The sequence below is a fragment of the Nyctereutes procyonoides genome, unplaced genomic scaffold, assembly GCF_905146905.1.
Source record: "Nyctereutes procyonoides isolate TBG_1078 unplaced genomic scaffold, NYPRO_anot_genome, whole genome shotgun sequence".
NCBI classification, from domain to species: domain Eukaryota; kingdom Metazoa; phylum Chordata; class Mammalia; order Carnivora; family Canidae; genus Nyctereutes; species Nyctereutes procyonoides.
Genome location: NW_026575126.1, coordinates 7971188 through 7994615, shown reverse-complemented (window position 1 = coordinate 7994615; position 23428 = coordinate 7971188). Strand labels below are relative to the sequence as shown.

At 48.1% G+C, this 23428-nt stretch overlaps 1 protein-coding gene across 1 annotated transcript in view; it reads right to left on the bottom strand.

Moving 5' to 3' along the window:
* Positions 1–4286: 4286 nt before the first annotated feature.
* Positions 4287–23428, bottom strand: part of ST6GALNAC5 (ST6 N-acetylgalactosaminide alpha-2,6-sialyltransferase 5) — a 159936-nt gene continuing 140794 nt past the window's right edge. The window contains 3 exon segments of the mRNA XM_055340747.1: positions 4287–6622; positions 13734–13841; positions 19926–20335. Coding sequence (XP_055196722.1) covers positions 6391–6622; positions 13734–13841; positions 19926–20335 — 750 coding nt within the window. The 3' untranslated portion in view covers positions 4287–6390.

The window sequence follows — 23428 nt, the reverse complement described above, 5'->3', positions numbered from 1 at the left end:
GTTTGCCTCATAGTTTATTATGATTGCCATTTATTTTATATGTATCAAGTGTAACACACCCTGTGAATATGCTGAAATAGAGTATTTCAATATTCTAATAGAAATTGCTATCTACAGGTTAAATTTCTGCCAACAAATACATGGTGACTGAAGGTAGAGGCTCCAGAGACAGACCCTGTGGCTTCTAACCTAACTTTCCTACTGATGTGCCTCAGTTTTCACATCTGTAAAAGGGGAATGATAAAAGAACCCATTTATTAGGGTTATTGTGAGGATTAGTTGCACTTACAAAGCTTTCAGAGGATGCCTGGGACATGGCAAGCCACCTGGTGACCTTCATCTTCATTGCCCAGGGGGCTGGATGAGCTTCTCTTACTCTCAGCTTACTTATCTGCACAACAGGATAATCAGATTATTGTGAAAAAGTATATACAAAGCACGTGACAGTGTGCAGACCACTCAGTAGGTATTTAATGACAAAATGGAATCTTAAAGATTTTGGTTCAGTCTCATGAAAAACAAAACCTACGTTTGGTTTTAAAATTAAAGAACTAGTTTCCCTGGTACGGAAGTAAAGCTGTTACGCTTGAGATGATTTATGTACACAGCAAAGACATTCTGTTATGTGTAGTTGGACACGGCATTTACCAGGTTTTTCCCAATCTCCCAGTTGGGATTCTGTTTGAAATCCTATTATCAATGTCTTTTCTAATATTTTATGAAATAATGTTTTGCGGTTACAATAGAATTTTTGAAAATGTGGGAAGATCTATAATCCTGTCCATTCAGAAAGGAGCATTCTCTCAGTTTAATGTGGTGTCCTAGCCCTCTGCCTACACTTTTACAAATGAAACTGAGGTCACACAAAAACGTGGAAGAACGGGCAATGAAAGAAGAAGGATTCCAAGGGGTCCACACGTTCAAGAAGGTAATGGTCATGGTTCCTTGAGGAGGCCCCCACTGGCAGCTGACTCACCTTGACTGGCTTCCGTCTTGCCCTCTCTTGTAACCGGGAGGTAATTGGGCACCAGATGGCGTCCAGGTGGGGACTCAAGATGGTGACTGGGATGCTCCACCTGAGGGCAGCTTCTCCTAAGAGCTCTCCTTTCCCCTCCTGTTCTGGAAGGGATACAAGCATTTGGGATCTGCCTCATGGAAGCAAAAGGGCTTGGGGCTTCTTGTCGGTTTCATTTTGATTTCAAGAAAAAACGTGCCCTTCATTGACACAGACCCTCCGAAATCACCAGCGGATGGCGGCAGATTTGGGAAGCCGAAGCGTTGGAGGCAGGCTACAACTCATCTCGCCGTAGCCTCCCTTTTGTAGTTGAACCAGAGGACTCAGAGCCCGGGCTGCCTCTACACATGGTACAGCATTTGTCAATATTAAATTTAATTTGTGCTGCGAGCGGCCTGCTGGCGGCGAGAACTCCGCTTTGTGTGTGCGGCGCAGCCGGCATGAACGCCTCGTGCATCCAGCTCCGTATCCTGCCCAGTCTAGGCCCGCCCGGCTGATTAAAATCGTTACAGGTTTGGGGGCTGACCCTGGAAAATCCCACTTAAAACTTAACTACTTCATCACCTATCCTGCCTCCCGCACTTCTCCAATGGAAGGATACACACCGCTTACAAAGCCAGCGGGCCACCATGAAGAGGTCGTCATCAACAACAGACATTTATTGAGCGCCCATTGTGTGCAAGGCACTGTGCTGGGGACGAGGCTACAAAGACAAAGGAGAAACGGTCCCTGCTCGCAAAGAGCTTACAATCTAATTAGGCTAATAGGACACATACATAAAGAGACAAGAACAATCCAAGGTAGCATTTAATATTAGGGCACGGAGTAAAAACAAACAGGATTGCAGCCTTTTTTTTTTTTTTTTTTTTTTTTTTTTTGCTTTTCTGTGGTGGCTCAATACCCTGAGTAGGTGAGGATGAGTGAGCTACAATAGAGGGCTTACTCCTGCTCGTTTTTGAAGCCTACAGACCCTCTCTCACCTCACTCCACTCCAGTGTCTTCTGGCAGGTGCTAGAACCTAGGCAGTGGATTCACTCTCCCCCCAAGGCCTTAGTATTCTAGTTCTCTTTGAGGTGGCCTTTTGATAGATAGGGGGACGCATTGTCCCAGTTTGTCTGGGCCTTGTCCTAGTTTTAGCACTGGAAATCTGTCTTGAAGTCCCCCCCCCAACCCCCACCCCCCACCCCAAGCCTGGGGGAAACAAGGACAGTGCTTGTGAAGTACCTAGTCCTGTAGCCAGATGGAGTCCTCCCACCTACTACGGTCACTGCATCGCAGGGCCTACCCCAAATCTGTTCCCCAGGTAGGTCTCTAGTTTAAAAACCTACCAGACTAACTTAACAGCCTCCGGCTGATTCAAAAGCCCAGTGTAGACAAAAGACAGGAGAGCATGAAGGTGGAAAGATGGGATTGAGGTTTCAGAGAGAAGCAGTGAGGATGGAAGGAATGATTGGATTGGATCAGGTGTGGAATGTGGAGGAGTGTTACCCTCCCCTCCCAACACCGCAGACAGAAGAGGAATCTCGGAGTAAGTCTGAATTAACAACCTGAATCACCCCCCCAGTGGGATTCAAGGTGTGTTTCCATGAGGTCAACTCCTACACAAGGGCAAATACTTGGGTGGCTACTGAATAGGTGCGGATATGTTCCAACAACTCTGTATTAATCCTGACAAAATTCCGACGTGTTCCTTTCACTTCCACTTGGCATTCCTTTCGCTTCCCAATCGATAATTCTAACCTTCGGGGTGAGTTTTTGTTCCCGAATGAGGTTATATCCTTCAATTTTAACGTGACCAAAATGGATCAGTGATGCAAAGTATTTCAGGACACAAGGGTAATCTGTCCGGAGAGGTGGTGGTGGTGGCTGGAATCTAAAGCACATACCTGGCAGTAATTTAGGGATTCCGAGAGACCACACACAAATTTCTCTTCTAGGTACAGTGTTTTGTGGTTTGCTTTCATTTCTTTCTTTCTTTTATTTATTTTTTAAAAGATTTTATTTACTTATTCATGAGAGGCACAGAATGAGAGAGAGAGAGAGAGAGAGAGAGAGAGAGAGAGAGAGGCAGAGACACGGGCAGAGGGAGAAGCAGGCTCCATGCAGGGAGCCCCATGTGGGACTTGATCCCAGGACCCTGGGAACACGCCCTGGGCTGAAGGCGACGCCAAACCGCTGAGCAACCGGGGCTGCCCTCTTTCTTTCCTTCTTTCTCTTTCTCTTTCTTTTCTTCTTTCTTTCTTTCTTTCTTTCTTTCTTTCTTTCTTTCTTTCTTCTTTCCTTTCTTCTTTCTTTCCTTTTCTTCCTTTCTTTCAAAGTCAAGCTCTCACTCTGAAATCTCAGGACCTTGGAAGTTCCTGAATCACCCTGGTTTTATGTCTAGCCCTTAGGAGCACATACCAGGGTCAGTGAGGCACAGGGACTTAGTTACCAAACACCCATTAACCATAATGGAAATCACACAGCAAAGTCCCCACGCAGCACACTGAATATTTACCTCCTAATGTTCTTTTAATGTACGCTTTCTTGGATGAATATTTACCGTACAATAATAAATGTAAGATTCCTCTTTTTATGGGCCATTTGAAGTGATTGATTTTGTTTGTGAATTCCTGTATCTTTGCCCATAATGGCTATCTATTGTAATGGCCTCTGCCAAATGTTCTTGCGTTGAAATAACAGACGCCATGGATCGGCCAGCTGTGGCTTTGTATTACTGTGGTCTTAAAAGCCAGGCGGTAGCTGATGACACAGCTGGGAAAGAAGAAAAGGTGTATAACATAACGAGTCCGACTAAGACGTCCAACACAATGGGATATTGAAATCACTGAGGACTGTAAACATGCTTCTGTAGTCATCTTTTATATCAGGGTTGATGTGTAATGGTGTTGAAGGGTGTTGAGACCGAGAGTCACAAAGTGATAGCAGCAAGATAAGAATTCAATTGCCCACAGCCAGGTCCATCAGCATAATCTATCAGAATTCTAGGCTTCTTTTTTTTTTTTTTTTTTTTGCAATGGTATAATAAAAACCACTGCCCAAGTGATAACTCTTACACCTATTTATACCGTATTTTTAAAAATATAAATTCCCACATTCACATATCTTAGCTACGCTTAGATTGAAGCTATTTCCCAGTGAAGCCAGGGATTTCAGAATTTGGTTGCTTTGAGCTCTTCTGAGTATTTAGGAGGGAGGAAGAAGTTACAAAAAAGATGGAGTTATCATATGGTCTTTTAAAAAAAAAAAAAAACACACAAAAACCGAATCCTAAAACCTAAAGATAACACAGGCATTTGAGATATTATTAGATTAGGTAATTTAGCTACATTTTTGCATGTCCCAAATATGCCTTTCCAAATTTCCATAAAAATAAAACTTGTTAAAGGAGCTACTTACATCTGAACAACATAACGTCTTCAAGTGATGGTAAAGGTAGCCAGGAAATCAATCATGAAATTCATACTCCTTTTCATATGTTCATAAAGTATTGTGTGTTCAGAGTCCATGCTGCAGAAGAGATTGTGCTGGAATAAAATGCTACAGTCTCTTTTAAAACTATGAGAAAATTAAAAAAAAATACATACATTTGAATTGTACTGGCTTTTAACAGCTCAAGCTACACCACAATAATCCCAACTTTGTTCCTGCCATATAAATATCCGGACCGTGTTTGCATCCAACCACAGTACTCCCTAAAATTAGTAGTACTAGTTAGTGCAAGGGAAAGGAATCTTAGGACTAATTAAGGAAAGGCAAAGGAAGTGGCAATGTGAGAAATCTTTAATCCCAGGTCAGGTCACATTCTGTAAAACAACGTTGGTCTCCATACGTAATACGTGCTGGTGCCTTCGCGTCAGAAAAACCACATGCCTTCTAAGTCATGTGTAAAAAAAAAAAAAAAAAGACACACTGGTATATTTTTAAAAAGACTATTTTTGAAGAATATCACTTGCTTAAATGAATGTCCTATTTCATACTGGTATCTTGGCTCTGAATAGAAGGAGTCCTTCTTACTCCTCCAGACCAGGGAATGGCTAGGACTACCACGTAAGACTTGCACCGAGGGAATCTGAATAGTTCACGGGATAAATGAGTCGTATGATAGGGACTTGGGTTCTCTTCTCACAGACTCTCAGAAGGGCTGTTCCTTGCTCCTGTAGCCAGGGACCAACACACAGAGGCTCTCTTTCTCTCTCTCAGGTTTTTTTTTTTTTCCCCCAACCCTCATCCCCTCTTTGGGTGCAAGAAATACCAGAAATGCAGGGGGTAGACTGTAGCCAATGGGGACCAGTTGAGGAAGTTATGTGTTTAACCACAGAGGGAGATAGATAGTAGGGGAATAAAAAGACCCCCTAAAATCAGGCTTTTGCTACTGCGGAAACCCCATCATTCCGAGTGCAATGCCCTCAAACGGGTCGAGAGGCTTACAGAATGTTAGATTTGGAAGGAGACTTAACGCAGTCATCTGGTACAGGGGCATGATTCTCAGACAAGGAAACTAGGGTTTACGCCAAGGAGCCTACACCAACTATTACTGAAGATGTATCTTTTTGTTGTAATAACACCGTTTTTGGTTATCAGTTTTGTCATCTGGAGCATTTTACGTTAGAAAATGTCACAGCTATTCTTGAAGCCTAAGGGTTCAAAAAAATGCAATGTCACATTTCCAAGCCAACCACATGCTAACAATGAGCATCGTGAGCGTAGTCACTCATCAGCCCCATCTCTAGGTGTTTTCCAAGCATCATTCAGGGTTAAAGAGCTAAGAAGGAAAGATTAGCACATAATCAACATCTATAAAAATACTGGCCTAGAGTACGCTAAAAAACTCTTAATAAATAAATAGTGGGCATTTGCTTTATGAAGTCAGTGGAGATGTGCTCTTCAGAAATCATGTCCAGACTTTCGGACTGCTTTTTACAAATCACACATACAGAGCCCAACGGATGACAAAGATTATAGATCAGGTTAGGATACAACTTGATAGAAAAATGTCTTTCGATGTGGTATTTCTATAAAGGAACACAACTAACGTTGTTGAGTTGCTCGTGTTTCGGTTTTGAAGGCAATACTTAAAGAGATCCAGAATGTTCTTCTAGCCATGGCAGCATCATTGCAACGAGTGTTTAGCTCCGAAGGTCCCTTTTGAGAGGAATGACACTCATGGGGACATATTAATTCTTGAATTTTCTCCTTACACACCAACCGCACTGCTTTGTAGTCACGCCTCAGAGGCATCTGTACATGTTGCTTACTGAGGAGTTTCCTGCTTCCAGTCTGGTCCCTCTTTTGTGTCTGGTGGCTCAGGACGTCCAGTGCCCTGGCGTCTGATACAGTAGGTACGTGGGATCTCGGTCTGGCACACGCATTGCTCAGAAGACAGGTTTATTCTCAGGATGCTTTATAGCAAGTGACTCTGGTTTCCAGTCTGGTTGAAAAAAGTGAATGTTGAATGTCCGTGCCCAGTTCTTAAAGACGCGTTTCTCCGTGATGAAGCGGTGATGACTGCCCTTCCGTCCTCGCTCGTGGGAGAGGTACATTGTACATTCATCAGGTCCGAAAGGTTCATAATAGTGATAAGGTACTGAAGGGTGATTGGGGTCCCTGTAGGAGGAAAACGAGATGACTGAGTAATGGGGGAAAAAATCCCTTTGACTGATTTAGCTGATGAACACAAGCAATATTTCCAAGTTAAATAAATTTCAACAAATGGCTTTTCTGATGGGTACACTTAAGCATGGGGAAAGCTTTTGAGGTTCTGAAATAAACGCACTGAGCATCATTACCAAAGAGATTATAGGGTGTTATATGAATTTGTTCTCTGTGGAAACTTCTCCTAAGCCAGCCCTGCCTACTGCGCTCCAGCCATACTGGCCTTTCTGGTCATCAGCTCTGCCGAGCTTGACCTTGAGGCCTTGGCACGTGAAGGCGGTCCCCTGGTTGTAACCCACTCCTAACCAGTTCACTCCTCACCCCTGGGCATTGACTTAAATCTGTCCTCTTCAGAGAGGCTTTACCTGACACCCGTCCCTTTGCTCTCAGTCAGATTTATTTTCCTTACAGCATTAATCCCTCTCCGGAGTTGCTGTTGTTTACCTGTTTATTGTCTGTTTATGAGGGCAGGCCTTGGTCCTGTTCCTAGTAGGTGCTCAATAAATAATTTTTGAATTCCTGTTGTTGAGAGAAACTTATATGGAGTTAGCAGCTAAACAGCAAACCTCTAAAGAAAATTTCTCCTCCAACACGGTAGGTTGACGATCCTGGTTTGATCCCATGGAACAAGCACAGCAAGCACGATGCCACCATTTTCTTCTTGTTGCTCTAGGTAAACAATGGACTCAAATCCACAGTCTCTGAATCCAGAAATTCCAAATCCTCACATCCTTGCATTGTAGCCTGGTAGCCCCAACATTTTTTTCTGTTTCTCTATCCCTATTTCACCTCAAATGAGAAACACTGGCTCATTTCTTCAAGGTAGCGTGCAAAGGATTAACATGGTGAGGGTTGGGTGCTCTGTTGTGGGGTTACTAAGATATCTGACCCCCATAGAGCCCCGGTCCAGGCTCGTTTCCATTCTAGTCCAATCCACTCCACTTCTTCAGTCTTCAAGTCTAGATGATAAACTTAGTCAAGGTATCCCAGCAGGTCAACCTTCCTAATCTTGAACTACACTCACCAACCGGCTTTCACGAAGGGTTTAGTTCTTCTCTTAAAAGACCCAGGCAAACCACCTTCCCGTGCCTGGTCCCCTGGGGTCCCCACTCTGGCCACTCGGGCTCTATTCTAAGTACCAGTAACTTTGTTTCCCAGAGATGTTCATCCTGCTAGACACCTATTCGTCTCCTTCAGAGGAGATCAATACGCAGATAGCTTCTAGAGTAGCAACTTTACTGAGGTCAGGGATCGAAGTCTTTTATCAAGAGGGGTGTCAAGTTTGTGGCTCTGACAACAATAAACCTTTTGAGCTGCCTGTCCTCTGAGGTTAAAGTTCTTCCAGGAAGAGAGATTCATTTTCGTCATGCAGCATTTAAGCGTTCCTCATCCTGGGTTGGATGCTATGCTGAATTAATCCCTTGCATCTCTATCACATCTCAGAGGTACCTCTGTTCCACCGTGAAACTTCAGATCCGGGCCTGTCTGGTTAATAAAGATTTCACTCACTTACTTCAGAAATAGGAATCCCCTTAGAATTTTAATAGAGGGTATTTTCGAGTCAGAAAATGCATTCTAGGAAGAAGTCAGGTTGGAACTGGCCACCATGGAGAAAAGAGTAAACAAGAAAAGATAGTTTGTGAGGCAAGTGGCCCCAGAGTCATACGGCACAATTTGGGGGAACCATGCCAAATTCACTGTGCCACGGTCTACTTGGGGGTTAAGCTTTTAGTCCAACACGAATCAGGTGTTAAATCTGATTTATCTACACTTTGAACGTATTACTGGCATCAATCTGATTAAAGAAACAATTAGGCTTCTAAAAATAGCATGAGATTGAGTTGGCACCTAGGAATACAGAGAAATTGGAAACCAGCGGAAGGATGCCCTAAGATCGATTTCCTGATTCAAGAAGACCTTCTCTTTGAATGAAAACTTATCTGGCTCCCTATTGATCACCTAAAGGGAGACTTAAATTCACACATTTGATTGTTATGATTTCCAAAGGGTCCAAATAAGGGGTTGTTTCCACACTTTTAAAAATCTCTGTCCAAGCGGCAGAGGAGTGCTTTGCGGGCCTTGCGAGGTCAGAGCCAAGGCAACTGCAGGGACAGGCCCCCCGGGGAAGGCCTGCCACCAGCCATAATCCCCTGCTCGGGCAGGAAGGCCTTCCCAGTGCAAGGCCAGGACTCCCTGGGTCTGTTCTCAAACCCGACTTCCCGAAGGCTGCCGTGGCTTTTCCTTCCACCACCTGACCCAACAGCAATTAAGGGCGGCAGGACTGCCACGCCAGGAGGCCACCCTGGTAGGGAGGTATTGGCCCCAAGTGCCTGTCTGGGGGCCTGGGGACGCTGAGGGAGTGACGGTGTGGGGCCAGGGGCGGGGAGAAGCACGCGGCCCGTTTCCCAAGCGGCGGTGGCCTGTCATCAGCACTCCAAGGGCCACCTCGGGAATAAATCCTGCAAAAATAATGTACAAAAGGATTTATATTTCTTTAGAGAGGAAGCAGAGTGGAGCGGGGGGGGGGGCTGGGGGGGGGTAGTGAAAGCACGAACATTCAGCGCAGCAGGGAGCTTTGGGACAAACCATTGCCTGCGTCCCACCTCCACCGACCTGGCTTAATTGATCTGGGGAGGGTCCCAGGCAAGGCGATTTGAAAAGGGGCCTTAGGTTCCAGCATCAGAATAAATAATGGTAGTATCGCGTTATAAGACCCGTAAAAGAAAGGAAAGATCCATGAGTCCATGATGATTTCAATAAATAATTGAATCTGGAAATAAGTGAGGAAGGAGAAAGAGCATTTCCTGGCAGAAGAAGAGTTCAACCCGGAGAGGAGGAGGGGACAGAGAAATCGCCATCAGAACAGCCCCGTGGTTGTCCGGGCAAGGGGCGCCCACGGATGGAGCCCTAGTGGGGGAGGACGCCGAAGGGAAACAGGGTATTGGCATGAAGGGTCTCCCCGAGACCTTTATTAATGACAAAGGGAAAAGGAAAACCCTGGAGGCTCAGCAGTGGAGCATCTGCCTTCAGCCCAGGGCGTGACCCTGGGGTCCCGGGATCGAGTCCTGCGTCGGGCTCCCCACATGGAGCCTGCCTCTCCCTCTGCCTCTCTCTCTCTCTCTCTCTCTCTCTCTCTCTCTGTGTGTGTGTCTGTCATGAATAAATAAATAAAATCTTAAAAAAAAAACAACCAAAGGGAAAAGTAATACCTTCACGGTGGATACCACTTGGCCGGCGATCAAGGTCACCACCGCAGGTGACAAGACGATCGCTGGCAGGTGCCTCCTGCCCCGGGGTCTGGGGGTGCTGGGGGTGCGGGTGGGGGTGTCCCGACTGCACGGGCTGCACGGGGTGGGGGGGGTGGGAGTCTCTGTGAGGATGGAGGAGGGGGGGGGCCCTGTGAGGAGGGAGGAGGCGGTGAAGGCAGACGGGGAGGCCAGGCCCCGGAGACCCGTGTGCCTTGGGAGCAGGCGTGACCTCGGGAGCAGGCGTGATGGCCCGCAGGGAGGGAGGCCAGAGTGGGCTGCGGCCGGAGCTTGGGGCAGCACTGGCCGAGGAAGGACTGTGCCCTGGGGCCGTCGTGCCTCCCGAGGCACCCATGTGCGCAATCGGGCCACCCGAAGTCTTCTGGCCCAAGGGGGACCCCCGGAAGTCACCCGGGCCCCGTGGGACAGGTCCAGGGGAGCTGGATGGAAGACGGGAGCTCGAGGCTGGTGGGGCGCCCCATCCACCCGTGTCTTGGGAACCGGTCACTCATGATGGTCTGGCTGTACCACGGTCCCCTCCTCGGGCCCCTCTGGGTCTGTCTGTGCCTTGGTTTCCCCAGCAATCAGAGGCAATGATTCGATGCTCCCGGAACGCGTGTGCCAGTCGGGTGTAGACGGGGAAGCGGCAGGACTGGGTGTAGACGGGGAAGCAGCAGGACTATAGCTCAGGCCAGAGGAGGTCGGAGGTCTTGCGAGGCCGAGGGTAAAGCAGAGAAGCGGGGGGCTCTGGATGGAGCGGGGACGGGAGGGCCCAACAGTCTTTTGACTGAATTGCATCCAGGTGACCCTCAGGAGACCAAAGCCAGAGGCCCTCTGTCACCTCCCACCATGTCCTCCGCACCCAACACGACTCGGTGGGGCGAATGATGTCTCTGTGGTTAATTTGGCAAATAACCCCTTTCGAGGATACTCGTTGTGTCCCATGGTCTGAAAAAGTTAATTGACCAAAAATGAGCATTTGGCTCTTTCTTGCTTGCTGATCTGGCCCCAGGAGCCTAACTCTTCAGTCCAGGGAGCAACTGGGCAGCGTAAAGAATCGGCAGGAGGGGCAGGTGCACCCTCACGACCCACCAACCCCGCTCGGCCCGCGTAGTTCTCCACTTCTTTCCAAGTAAAAACGAAAGGGGGGAATGGGTGGACGAGCAGCAGGACCGAGAAGTCGCTTTGTCATCCTCGGGTGCTAGGTACTGTCCGCAAGAGTCATGTGACCCCGAGGGGCTGCGCTGCGTCCATCACAGTTTCGGTGGATCGAGCTTACTCTGAGTTTCTGGGAGGCAAGAGCTGTGCCCTATTCTTGGAACCACCCCCAGGCCCCCCAAGTTCTTGGTACCTTTTGAGGCAACTCTCAGCATACGGAGGAAAACTGATAATTATTATTATTATATTTATTTATTTATTTATTTATTTATTTATTTATTTATTTATTATTATTTTATACCTTACGTGTGATGTATGAGTCACAGTCCTCCGGCTAAGAGCCCTTCCTGAGCGCCACCCGTGTGCTGGGCGCGCTGTCGGACACTGTCCATCCCTGATCTCGGCCCTATCACCGTGACCCGCTCGCTCTTATCACCGTCTTCTTAGTCCCATCCTGCAGATGAGGGAAGCGAGGCTCAAGGTGACCCAGTTTCTCCCCGGGATGGGGGGGCAACTAATGGGGAAGGTTAAAGGAACTGGGGGGTCAGGTTCTCCCCCCCTTTGCCTCCCTCAACAGGAGTTGGGACCGACCAGGACGCGCGCTCCCCGCAGCCTGACCCCCTAACCCCCCGCTTGCTCTGACGGACGTGGTGTGCAGGAAGCCCCCTGGGGAGGTCTTGGGGAAAGCTCCCGGGGGAGCGGCCACGGAGCCTTTGGGACGGTGGCTGGGGAGCAGGACCCCGGAGCCGGGCGCGGCAGGCCGTTGGCCAACAGCGCCTCGACTCCCTCGTTGGCGCCGTCATGATGAACTCACTCAGAGTAAGAGAAGTGACAGGTTAACTTGCCTTTCATTTGTTTTCCGTAATAAATGGAATATTTCCTTGAACACTCGGAGCCATTAACATTTCAATGTATTCATGCTCTTTCTCTCTGGCGTCCTAATGGCAATATTACATGATTACACCTGCCACGGGGCTGTCAACGCCGCCGCTGTCTGCGTGTCCACGAGCGCCGCTCCCGCCCTCGTCAGCCTGGTGGGTGGAGGAGGCAGTGGCTTCGATTTTTCTTTTTTTTCTACGCTCTCCTACCTTCTTTTTGCACATGGATTGCTCAATAGGGAAACAAGGCCAGTGAGTGAGCGGTGAGGGCCTGGGTGGTATCTCACCCCCCTAAGTCCTAGAGCTCATGACCCACCAACCCCGCTCGGCCCGCGTAGTTCTCCACTTCTTTCCAAGTGAAAGCAAAAGGAGGGAATGGGTGGACGAGCAGCAGGACCGAGAAGTCGCTTTGTCATCCTCGGGTGCTAGGTACCGTCCGCAAGTCATGCGACCCCAAGGGGCTGCGCTGCGTCCATCACAGTTTCGGGTGGATCCGCAGCCACGGGAGCCAACCGTTGCGGCGGCCGAGGCGCTGTTCCAAGCGCTTTCTGTGTATTAGCTTCTCTGACCACCTACGACCCCGGGGCTGAGTCCTACTGGCATCATCACGTCCACTTCTGACGAGGAGGAGCCTGAGCCCCAGGGACACTGCACAACTCGCTCGAGGTCACACTCAGGAGGCGGCCGGGTGCAGCGCTGACCCTGGGCCGTCCGACTCCACGACGCACAGCCCTCCTCACTGCATCACGTCGCTCCTGGGGACGAGTGGGCCTAGGCAGTTAGCCGAGGACGCTCCTGCCCAACTGGACTCTTGCCTAGAAACTGGTGCGGCTGCTGTGTTGGGCCTGTGGGTGAAGGAGAGCGTGGGAAGAGCGGCGCAGGGTAACAGCGTGACCCAGTCCTCTCGTCCTGGCATCCAACCTCCAAATTGCCGACTTCGGTAAAGGCCCACGTGGCCTTCAAGAGCTGTTAGGTTTCGAGCACACGAAGGTCTAAGCACGCATGGATTTTAACGAGCAAGTTTAATGCCCTCACCCTCGCTGTTGCCGTCTGAAGGTCAGGACCGAGGCCTTGTGCGGGTCATCAGGCGTTCCTGAAAAGCAGGACACTTTCTGAAGGTGCTGGCATCGCTGCTTTACGTCACAGGTGGATTTTCAATCAGGCTCCCACAAATGAGGCCCTGAGTATTTCTCAGTGCGTGCGTTAGCACACACCAAACCCCGGCCGGGCACACGCCACGAGGGGACGTAAGGCAGCAGCAGAGATGTGCGTCTGTTCCCTCGGAAGTGGTACATCAAAATAATTACGCTGGTGCTTTTGGCCTTAGAAGCCCAAACCGGAGCTACTGATGTGGGGAGGAAAAGAGGCTCAGAGCAATATTTTAATTGAGAAAACAGGCCTTACCGTCAAAGAAATTGCCCTCTTTAATTCATTAAAAATTACCGCATCCCTTTCAAAGGAGGATAAAACTAATATTCCTTAATGCTTGCTCATCATTAATATTATGCCAATTATTGCATTACATTTGGGTGATAAATATTCAGAGGATAAATGAAGCCCACAAGATGGATTAATTCTCCAGCAGTACAAACAAAAACTTTCAATATTTTATATCACATAATTAAATGCTGTTTGTTGTTTCTAGAACCAGAACTTGGGACGTGTTAATTAATTGCTTCAAGAAGACAGTTAGACATGTCTCAGGGTTGATATTTGGAATCAGATATTTATAAACCCCGCACAAGCCCTGCTGACGAATTACACTTGCAGGATAAATCCTACCTGCAGAAGTCGGGGGGCACCATGCCGTAAACATTGATCCTGTCACACAGCTCCAGTGCGATTGTCATGGTGAACCAGCCAGTGCTGAGCCAAGTGTTAGAGATCTTCCTGGAAGGAACAACAAGTCCGCAAGCTGGTAAAGTGATCATTACAACCATCACCGTCTTAAATCCTTTGGGGAGCGAGGCTGGCGTTTGACACACACCTCCTCTGTCTATCCAGCTGGCAAGTAGCTGGAACTTTACCAGGTAGGAGTCTCTTACCAACAGCCTCCTATTCCATGGTAAGGTGACAAATGATATTCCGGTTCTATCACGGTGGATTCTGACACGAAAGGATGCTCAACGACTTCCACATCATCAAAGATGATGACCGGCGTGTCAGGATTTAAGTGCATGTGCCCGCAGCCCAATTTCTTGTAAGATGACAATCCCCATGTGTCAACTCTTTCTTTATTAATTAGAATACTCGACTCATGGGAAATAGTCCTTGTTCCCCAGGCAGGCTACAGAGGGAAGAGCTTATTAAATATGTAAAAACACACACGTGTGTCTGTCTGTTGATTGATATCTACTGATCGATCAAACAATCTTAGGATAAAAGCTTGCCTTCAATGAGACTCATTAACACGGACACCCTGATTTTTTTTTTTTTTCGGACAACCTGATTGCACGTCTTTCCGTAGGAAGCGTACATTCATTTGGGAAGGGGCAGGTTACCAGAGGAAAAAGAGCACAGCGATGGCGTGCGCCTAATTGAGCATTTGCTTGACTTTACCTCGGAATATCCGGAGCCCTCGAAAAGTTCTTTTCATTAGAAGACCGAATCGACCAAGTTTAAGGAATGAACCTGTGTGTTGCTAAATTCATTCATTTGCCCACTCAAACACCTGTCCTCCGCTCCAGCCCGTGCCAGGCCTAAGGATGACTGTACGGTCTGATTTGACCCTCTGAGGATAACTCGGTCTACCATGCTTTGCTGCTGTGGATATTAATTTCAATTCTTTGGGGGCTGCCGCTTTTGCTTTTTTTCCCCCAGTGCTTATGGCATGCCTCATTAGCCAGTTTCAAACACCTTATCCCCAAGGTCAGACTATCTGACTTTGCTTGGCCTCAGCACCGTATGTGACGTGCATAAAAGAGGTGCCGAGGAGCTTGCCCAGTTGCACTGTGCAGCGCCCCACTTTGAGGGGGAAGACTTTTTGTTAATCAGTTTGCATGATTTCCAAATCACACATGGACCAAAAAAACCCCACAAGAACCCAAAAAACCCAGAGAGGCATATTAAAGAGTCCTTTGTTTTGTCAAGTATCTGACACGAATGGGTGATAGAGTTACTCCTGGGTTCATGGCCTCCCCTCTGTTGTCGTTGAGCCATGTTGTTACTCATTTCAGCTTTCCACTCCATGGTACCCCACCTCATACGAACCCAGGAAGGGCATTTTAAAAGCTTCTAAAGATGGAAGTAGCATGAGTTTGTGTGTTGGCTGTTCCGTCACTGGCCAGCAGCATGACCCGTGAGGCAGCTTATTGCTAATCTCTGAGCCCAGACTTCGCTGGCCTGGGAAGCTCTACTTCCCGGGCTACTTGGAGGACTAAATGGGAGAACCCTATAAAAAGTATCTAGCATGGTGTGCTGATACACCAACACCCCTTCCTCCTCTCTCGGTTGCCAGATTGGAGCAAATGAAGCAAATAATTCAGCCATTACTTTCAGAGTGGGTTGTTTTTTTTTTGTTTTGTTTTTGTTTTTTGTTTTTTTAGCATCCAATACTCTGTTATTGGCTCTGGGGTAGGATCCATCCTCAATCATCAGGGCAGTATGTATGAACTTCTGGAGCCTCCAGCCTCGATAGCTATTAACAACCCTCTTCTTCCTCACCAGGGCTGTGTATTCATAAGAACCCTGGGACTTGGGGCGCCTGGGTGGCTCGGTCAGTTGAGCATCCGACTGTTGATTTTGGCTCAGCTCATGATCTCAGGGTCGTGAGATGGAACCCTGTGACGTGCTCTGTGCTGGCCATGGAGCCTGCTTGGGATGATTCTCTCTCTTTCTTCCTCCTTGCCCCTCTCACTCTCTATAAAAATAAAAAAAGGGGGAAAAAAGGACTCTGGGCCTGAAGGAGGGGGCGCAGAGCAGAGCTAGCTGGAAGGAAAAGAGGAAGGAGAAGGGGAGAAAGTCTCTTGCCTCAAGTTAGATTCTTCACCTGTGTGGCTGTGACAGTGCAACGGCCAGTTGTTCCAGACTCATACTGGGTCGGCAAATAACTGGGAGCTCGTGAGGCCCAGGAAGAGGCTACGTCCCTATGCTTTTAGAGTTGTCAAAAGCCTCAAGAGGGCTCTCCCTGGGGTAGAAACTCCCCGTTCCTTTGGCTTTCTTTTGTGGGATACGGTAAGATCGTAAGGCACAGCCAGAGATACAGAAAAAAGGTTTCAAGGGTAAAATGGAGGAGGATACAAAGTGAAGGACGAAAGAAACTCAAGTGAAGAGTTCTTTAAAGTGCCACTTACAATTCCCCAGACTTCTTAAATAATAGCCTGTTGGGATCACGTGCTATCGAAATGCAACCGCTTTGTGCTGTCTTTCTAAAAAGATTTGAACTCTTTTTCCAACAAAGGAATATCTACTGTTTTTACACTTAATCAGCTATAATGAAGGAATATGAAGAGCTGTCATGTGCTTATTAGGGAAAATTATCAGATATTCTTTTATATGATGAAGTAACACACTGAGCTGATAATTCTATAGTGCACACTAAATTACAATTAAAGGCCTTTCTGCTCCACCAGAATCTCATTTATAATCTCTATGGAAATATTCTTCCTGCAGTTATTTCATTTATGCTTCCTTTATCTAATTACTATAATATTGGTTCTGAATCATATTTTCCTAATATACCCTTATTCAATTATAAAGTTATTTTCAAGTACAGTTACTTTCTAATATCAAAGAATACCACTTGGCCATCTCTGTCATTTGTCATGCTTCTTAATTGCAGATTTTTCCTGAGCCATTTTCCCCTCTCCACTTTTAACGGTGAAACTTCTATAAATCAAAATCTATTGAATTATCCCGGGCTTTTTTTTTTCCCAAAATAATAGCCCGAAATGAATGTCCTGATAATGAGATGTACAAAATTAGACCTTCCACATTTTGTGTACCTGTAATACATCTTCCTGTTTGACTGGGTTTCAAGAAAAGCAGAGAGAGAAGAAATACTCTTAGACCCCCGAATGTTTTGTGTTTTAATTTTCAGAAACATGTTTGTCCTGAAGGGCTATTTCTCACTTGGTTCTTTTAGCTTGGAGCAGCCAGGTTAAGAAAGTGGACACATGAGAATATTGAGTCAGTACAACATTAGCGTCTTTAAGGCAGTCTCCTGAAGGGAAGAGGCATAAAGATTCCAGAAGTTTGGCACCCTGCAAATCCAGACGTGTGATCCCCCTGAAGAGGGAATGTATGGATCCTAGTAGATGGATGTATGCACGTGAGAGGCCCAGCAGCCAATCCACAAAGACAGACTCACTGAACAAAGTTTTCAGTGGTCAGAATTTAATAAGCTTAGTCAATGGGGTATGTCTCCACGTGAGTGTGTTTCCTACAGATCTAAGTGACCACAGGGTAGAATGATGGTCTGCAAGTTATCAACTTAAAAAAAATCCCTTAAGAAGATCCAGAGCAATGTGTAGTTACCTTAAATAGCTTAGACTGCAGCAGTGTTTCAGGAATTCTTAAATTTAGCAAACAACCATTAAGCTGAAAAGAGGGAAAGTGTTTTCTATTGAAGAGTGTTGCTACTTATTTCACATTTTCCAACCAGCAAAAATGAAACTGTAAATAACTCCTCTCATTCTTCTTCCCTTATAAAATGCTCTGCTGGTTAAATAACTCATTCAAGTGAGTGACAGTCTCTCTTATTTGCGGTTTTTAAAGGGCAGTAAGTAACTGGATTTCATGATGACCAGGATCCCCTGTGTGATCTACTGGCGAGGCTAACCATGGAGTCCCCTGGGCCTCTAGGGAAGGAGGCCACAGGGTCAGCAGCCAGCCCTCCCCACTCTTCTGTCCACCAGATGCCATGCTTACCCTTACCTAGATCTGCTCTCAAACGGTCACAAGGTTTCCAGGATTTAAAAAGAAAGGTCTTCCACACAAAGAAGTTGGGGTGAAGGTTTGGTCCTCCTCTAAGACCCTGTTCACTGACAATGAACTGCCCAACCTAGCCTATCCATAGATTCTGTACTTCATGATCTTCATTTCGTTTATCACGTGCCTTTAGTTTTAAGAAATCAACTCAGCAACAGTTTTTGTAAGGCAAGGGGGTAAATTACATCACTGAATGTATATTAACTATAAAATTACATAGTTTAGAAGGAAGGACACAAATTTAATCATCAGGCCAGTCCTATGAGCCTCGCTAGTCATTATGCCCTTTTCACATGTCAGGTCCCTGCAAGGTTGGATAACTTGTCCAAGGCCACACAACTAGTGAAGGACAGAGTCAGAATTCCAGCCTTGGGCTGTGTATTTGGGCTACACTGCACTACCCCTTGGGATACCTCGCTGTTCTTTCTTTTTCACCTAGATCGGGCCAGCTCATGTCCCTTCATCTTGGCCTCGTCAAGGGCCCTTCCTTGTAGCCCTCCCAGCTGTAGCCACACAGGATTTTTCTCCAACCGCCTGCATGTTCTCTCACCTCAAGCCCTTGTGCCCATAAGGAGGCTTCTCTCCCCTTCCAGCTCCTTGTTTACCTGGATAAATACTTATTGGTCCTGGTCTCAGCCTAACTACATCCTTTTGAGAAAGCCCTTTCCTCATGCCCCCATCTCCTAGACCAGTGCTTTTCAAAATATTTTGATATATAATGAGAAATACATTTTACCTCATGACTGAGCATATATGTGTGTGTGTGTGTGTGTGTGTGTGTGCGCGCGCATGTATGGTCTTCATTTCACTTTATTTTTTAAAGTGTGTAATTCAGGGGCACCTGGCTAGTTAAGTTGAGATTACTTAAATAAAAAAGCTTAAAAAATAAATAGGAGCACCTGGGTGGCTCAGTCGGTTGAGCGACCAACTCTTGGTTTCAGCTCAAGTCATGATCTCATGGACCTGAGGATGAACCCCCGTGTCGGGCTCCACACTCAGCGAGGAGTCTCCTTGAGATTCTCTCCCTTTCCCTCCTCCCTGTCCCTCCCCTGGTCATGCACACATGTGCTCTTTCTCTCTCAATAATAAATAAATAAATAAATAAATAAATAAATAAATAAATGAAAGAAAGAAAATCTTTAAAAAAATTAAAGTGTGTAATTCAGTGTCTGTATATTCACAGGGTTGTGCAATCATCACTACTACCTAATTCCAGAACATCTTACTTCCCAAAACTCCTAGATGTGTATCTTTATAGGTACAAACAGTTACTTCATTTAACAATGGTTTGCCCTACTTATTAAGGGTGATGAACGCTGATATTGTCTGTTCTATTCCATTCCATTTCATCCCATTCTATTCCACTACGTTAAAAAAAAAAATCTTACAGTGACTCATTACATTGATGTCATGTGCCATTACCGAGCTATGCCTGATAGTTGGGAAAACGGCCCTAGACTACGGCGGATCCCTCTGTTCTACATGTCACGGCACCATTTCCTTTCCCTTGCATGACCTGTAGCACGTGGGCCACTACCTGGTGACTGCCCACCCGGTAGCACTTTATATCTCAGGAGGGCAGAGCCTAGATCTGTCTTGTTTTCGACTATATCCCCAGTGCCTGGTCCAGTGGAAGGGTAGCTACTCAGTAAACATCAGTGCACTGGAGAGATGGTTGCTTCGAAAGGGAAAAATAAACGCGTCCCCTCCTTTTGGTTCATTTTCACACAGTAAAAGGAAGTGCAATAAAGTGATTATCTTGCACTTACTACCAGGGGAAGCCAGCAGCTGTGTAGCCTGCTCCTCCAAAACAGGGACTTGGCCTTGAATGATCCAGACAGTGTCTCAGTGCTCCATTCATGTCGTCTTATAAATTGAGCAGCCGGGTGGCCGGGACCCTCCAGATGAGCTCTATCAGTGGCCCGAGCAGGGGGGCCCCAACAGAAAGCCCCAGCAAAAGCTCTGCCTGCGGGGAACCCACCAGCAGCACCGGGTCCTGGCCCTCCCCAGGGGCCCTGCCCTATCCCCCCCCCCCCGGCCCTTTACCTGTCTTTGCCCGTCTCCTGCTTGAAGAGCTCGTCGAAGTGCAGCATCTTGTGGCGCGTGGTCATAAAGGCCTTCAGCCGGGGCAGCACCTGGCTCAGGAGCTGCAGGTTGTTGTAGACCTGGCCCTTGCCGTCGCGCCGCATGTAGCTGCTGGGGCCCCAGAAGATGAACACGGTGCCCTGGCTCACGTTGAGCAGGTCGTGGCGGTTGCGGAGGATCCTCTGGATGCTGGAATGCGCGATGACCCGCAGGCTGGTGCGGTTGCCCACGTCGCGCCCGTAGCCACGGGTCGGGGCGTCATTCATGCGGATGACGCACTCGGTCTGGTCTATCTGGGGGCCTTGCCGGCTGCGCAGCAGGTGCCCCGAGCTGGTCACCAGGGCACAGTCCCTGCAGTGCATTTTCAGGGGCTAGAAGGCAGAGGGAGAAGGACACCGTCAGCAGACCACCCTCGCTTGGCACCAATTCTCTCCCAAACTGGGGACAAGGAGCACATGACAAGACGGACAGAGGGCTTGTGTTGACCTGTCAAACACTGGGCTCTGGGCTTTACTGATATCGAGAAACCAAATCCCCACGTCAACCCACAAGCTTGCTGTCACCACCAATCTACAGGTGGGAGTTCTCAGGCCTGCAGATGCGGAGAAATCGGCCCAAGGACGCAGAGCCAGCAAGTAATGAAGTCAGGCTTCAAACCCAGGTCTTTCTGAATCCAAAGTGACCCCACATGAAGTAAAGCCTGTGCGACAATTTGCTGTGACACTAGCTTGGAAGCTCTTAACTCACCGTATTGAAAGTTAAGCGAGTATCAATATTCTCGGATGCTGTACAAATATGTTTATCCTAAATAAACATCGTCTAAGAATCACACGGGGAAAGACATGCAAATTGTAATCCCTCGGATGCTGTAATTTTGAAATGACAACTAGGAGAGTTGCTCCCATTCTAAGAGGAAAAGGGGGCGGAGACTGACTTGGTCCATCTTCAAAAATGTGAAAAAAAAAAAAAAAAGGCAAGCCTCAAGCTCAGAGCCGCAGACTCCAGCCAGCGAACGTGGGCCCCGTGGAAGCCCTGGCCGGGTGGGGCCCACCGGGGACAGCCACGGTGACAGTGCGCATCTCGGCACCTTGAACCGATGCTTTGCTTTCTGAATGTTCCCACAAATTAAACCTTGCCAGTCCGTGTTGAGCGAGAAAGATCTCCGAGTTGCTGTTTGAAGATGGTGTAATTAGGGCCTGAGGCCAACGCCGGCAAGTGCACAAGAAAATGACGATCAAGAATGGTCTGAAATGGGCCGAAGGAAAGTTGCACGGGAGGTCTGCCCCGAGCCCCTGCCCCTCCTCCCTGTCCGCGCCCAGCAGGACGCACTGGCTGCCTGGGGTGGTGTCAGGAGCTGGAGCCAGTTTCGTGCTTCTAGTTACTCTGAGCTTCCTGAGCCAGAGCTCTGCCTCCGGAACCAGACCAGGGCACCTGGGGACAGCCACCTCCCCCACTGCACAGTGGCCGAGGGCACCGGCTCTGGGGCCGACAGGACAGGTCCAACCTTGCCTCCGCTCCCTGCTAGCGGTGGGACTTCGGCAAGCCACTGCCCCGCTTGAACCCCAGGTTTCTCATCTCCGGATGGGGAGAGTCAATGCCCCGTCCGACCTTGCTAGAGTTAAAATACAGTCGTAGACCGGGCCATTTGAAATTGCCAATATTTGACCTGCAAAACCAGCAATCGAGGGGCCTGAGCCCAGTCCTCACCATAGGAGCCACACGGTGGTCATTCAGGAATGACGACTGGGGTTACCTGTAGGGGCGAAGTGGTTTCAGGCCCTCAGGACGTCAGGACGCAGTACTTCGGGTTGATCGTTGACATATAAGCTTACGAAAAGGGGATTCAATCATTGCAAATTCTCATCATTCACGTGACCCCCAGTTGCTCTTAGGTGACAGGCTCTATGATGGGCAGCAAGATGGCCAATGGGATGAAAACACGGAGCCCTTCCCAGGTTACGCTCTAGCGAGGGACGGTGGCTCAGTAAGGACGTGCAGTAGAGTGTGACAGGACGGGGAGGGGGACCGCGTGGAAGTGTTAGTAAGGGGGCTGTTAAGAGGGGCCAGTTTTGGTGATGAGATGCCTCCAGGCGCTGTTCCGAGCTTTTTGTACAATTGCATTAAATCTTCAAAGAACCCTGTAAGGACGATACTACGCTATCACCCCGATTTTACTAATGAGGATATTGAGGGATAGAAGAGCAGGGAACTTGCTCAAGGCCCTACAGTTAGGAAGTGGTAGAGCTGGAATCCAAGCCCCGGAAATCAGACCGCAGGGCCCATGGGATTAACCCCCATGGCACCACGTAGAATAAAAAGAACAAGTGCCATGAGATGGCGTCCTAACTCATGGCCTTCTTCCTTTCCTCTCTCAACCCAGAAGCTCAGTGATGCTATTAAAGATTCTATTTATTCATGAGAGACACACAGAGAGCGGCAGAGACATAGGCAGAGGGAGAAGCAGGCTCCATGCACGGAGCCTGATGTGGGTGGGACTCGATCCCGGTCTCCAGGATCACACCCTGGGACGAAGGCAGATGCTCAACCGCTGAGCCATCCCGAGTGACGCTGTTTCTTAACCAGTGCTGTTGCTGTTGCTTTTAGGGCGTTGAGCTGACTGGATGCAGTGAAGTGACAAAAGTCTTGTTTTTTTTTTTAAATAAATTTATTTTTTATTGGTGTTCAAGTCTTGTATCTATATCTCCATTCCTTTGGAGCCCTGTTGACAACAGACCCATCCATCTGGAGCCTTCAGTTAACGAGAGTAAAACGCGCTCAAGGCTCAAGACCAAAGCTTCCTTTTGAGGAATAGCCCCATGACAGATGTGTAGGAAGTGGCCACTCGTCCCCTCAGGGAACTGCTGGAACCTGGGCTGGAAGTCTTTCTGAATCCCCTGAATGAACTGCTGGGGTGGGGTGGGGTGGGGCCATTTCATGGGTCCGAAGGATGGAGCAAATCCTTAATTTTCCTTTTTTCGTATTTTTACCTGCACATCCCACACAGAAAGGATGAAGAGGGAAAATGAAACGAATCTGTTCAACCACGGGGTTCCCCTCATGTCTCAGGCACTGAATGTGCTGATGGAGATGTCCTTCCTCGCAAGGGCGCACACAAGCCACGGTGACGGTGCCCCCAGAGAAGCAATCCCAGGACCGTGGAGTAAGTGCTATGACACAATTAGGCAGGGGACGGGTGCAGGTCATGGGAGCAAAGGTGAGGGGACAGGGGAGCCTGTCTGGAGGGGCCAGAGAGACGGGAGGACAGCCCGGAAGGTTCGGTGTGGCGCGACGGAAACCAACAGGTGAGATAACCTTAACAGAAAAGGAGGCAGTGGCCCATGGGGTCACAAGGCACGAGAGGACAAGCGAAACCAGACTTGGAAAGCGTTCTCTGGATTCGGTGGCGAAGGCCACAGTCCCCTCGGCTGGACCCGAGAGGCGGAGCCTGGGCCCGGCCGGCCGCC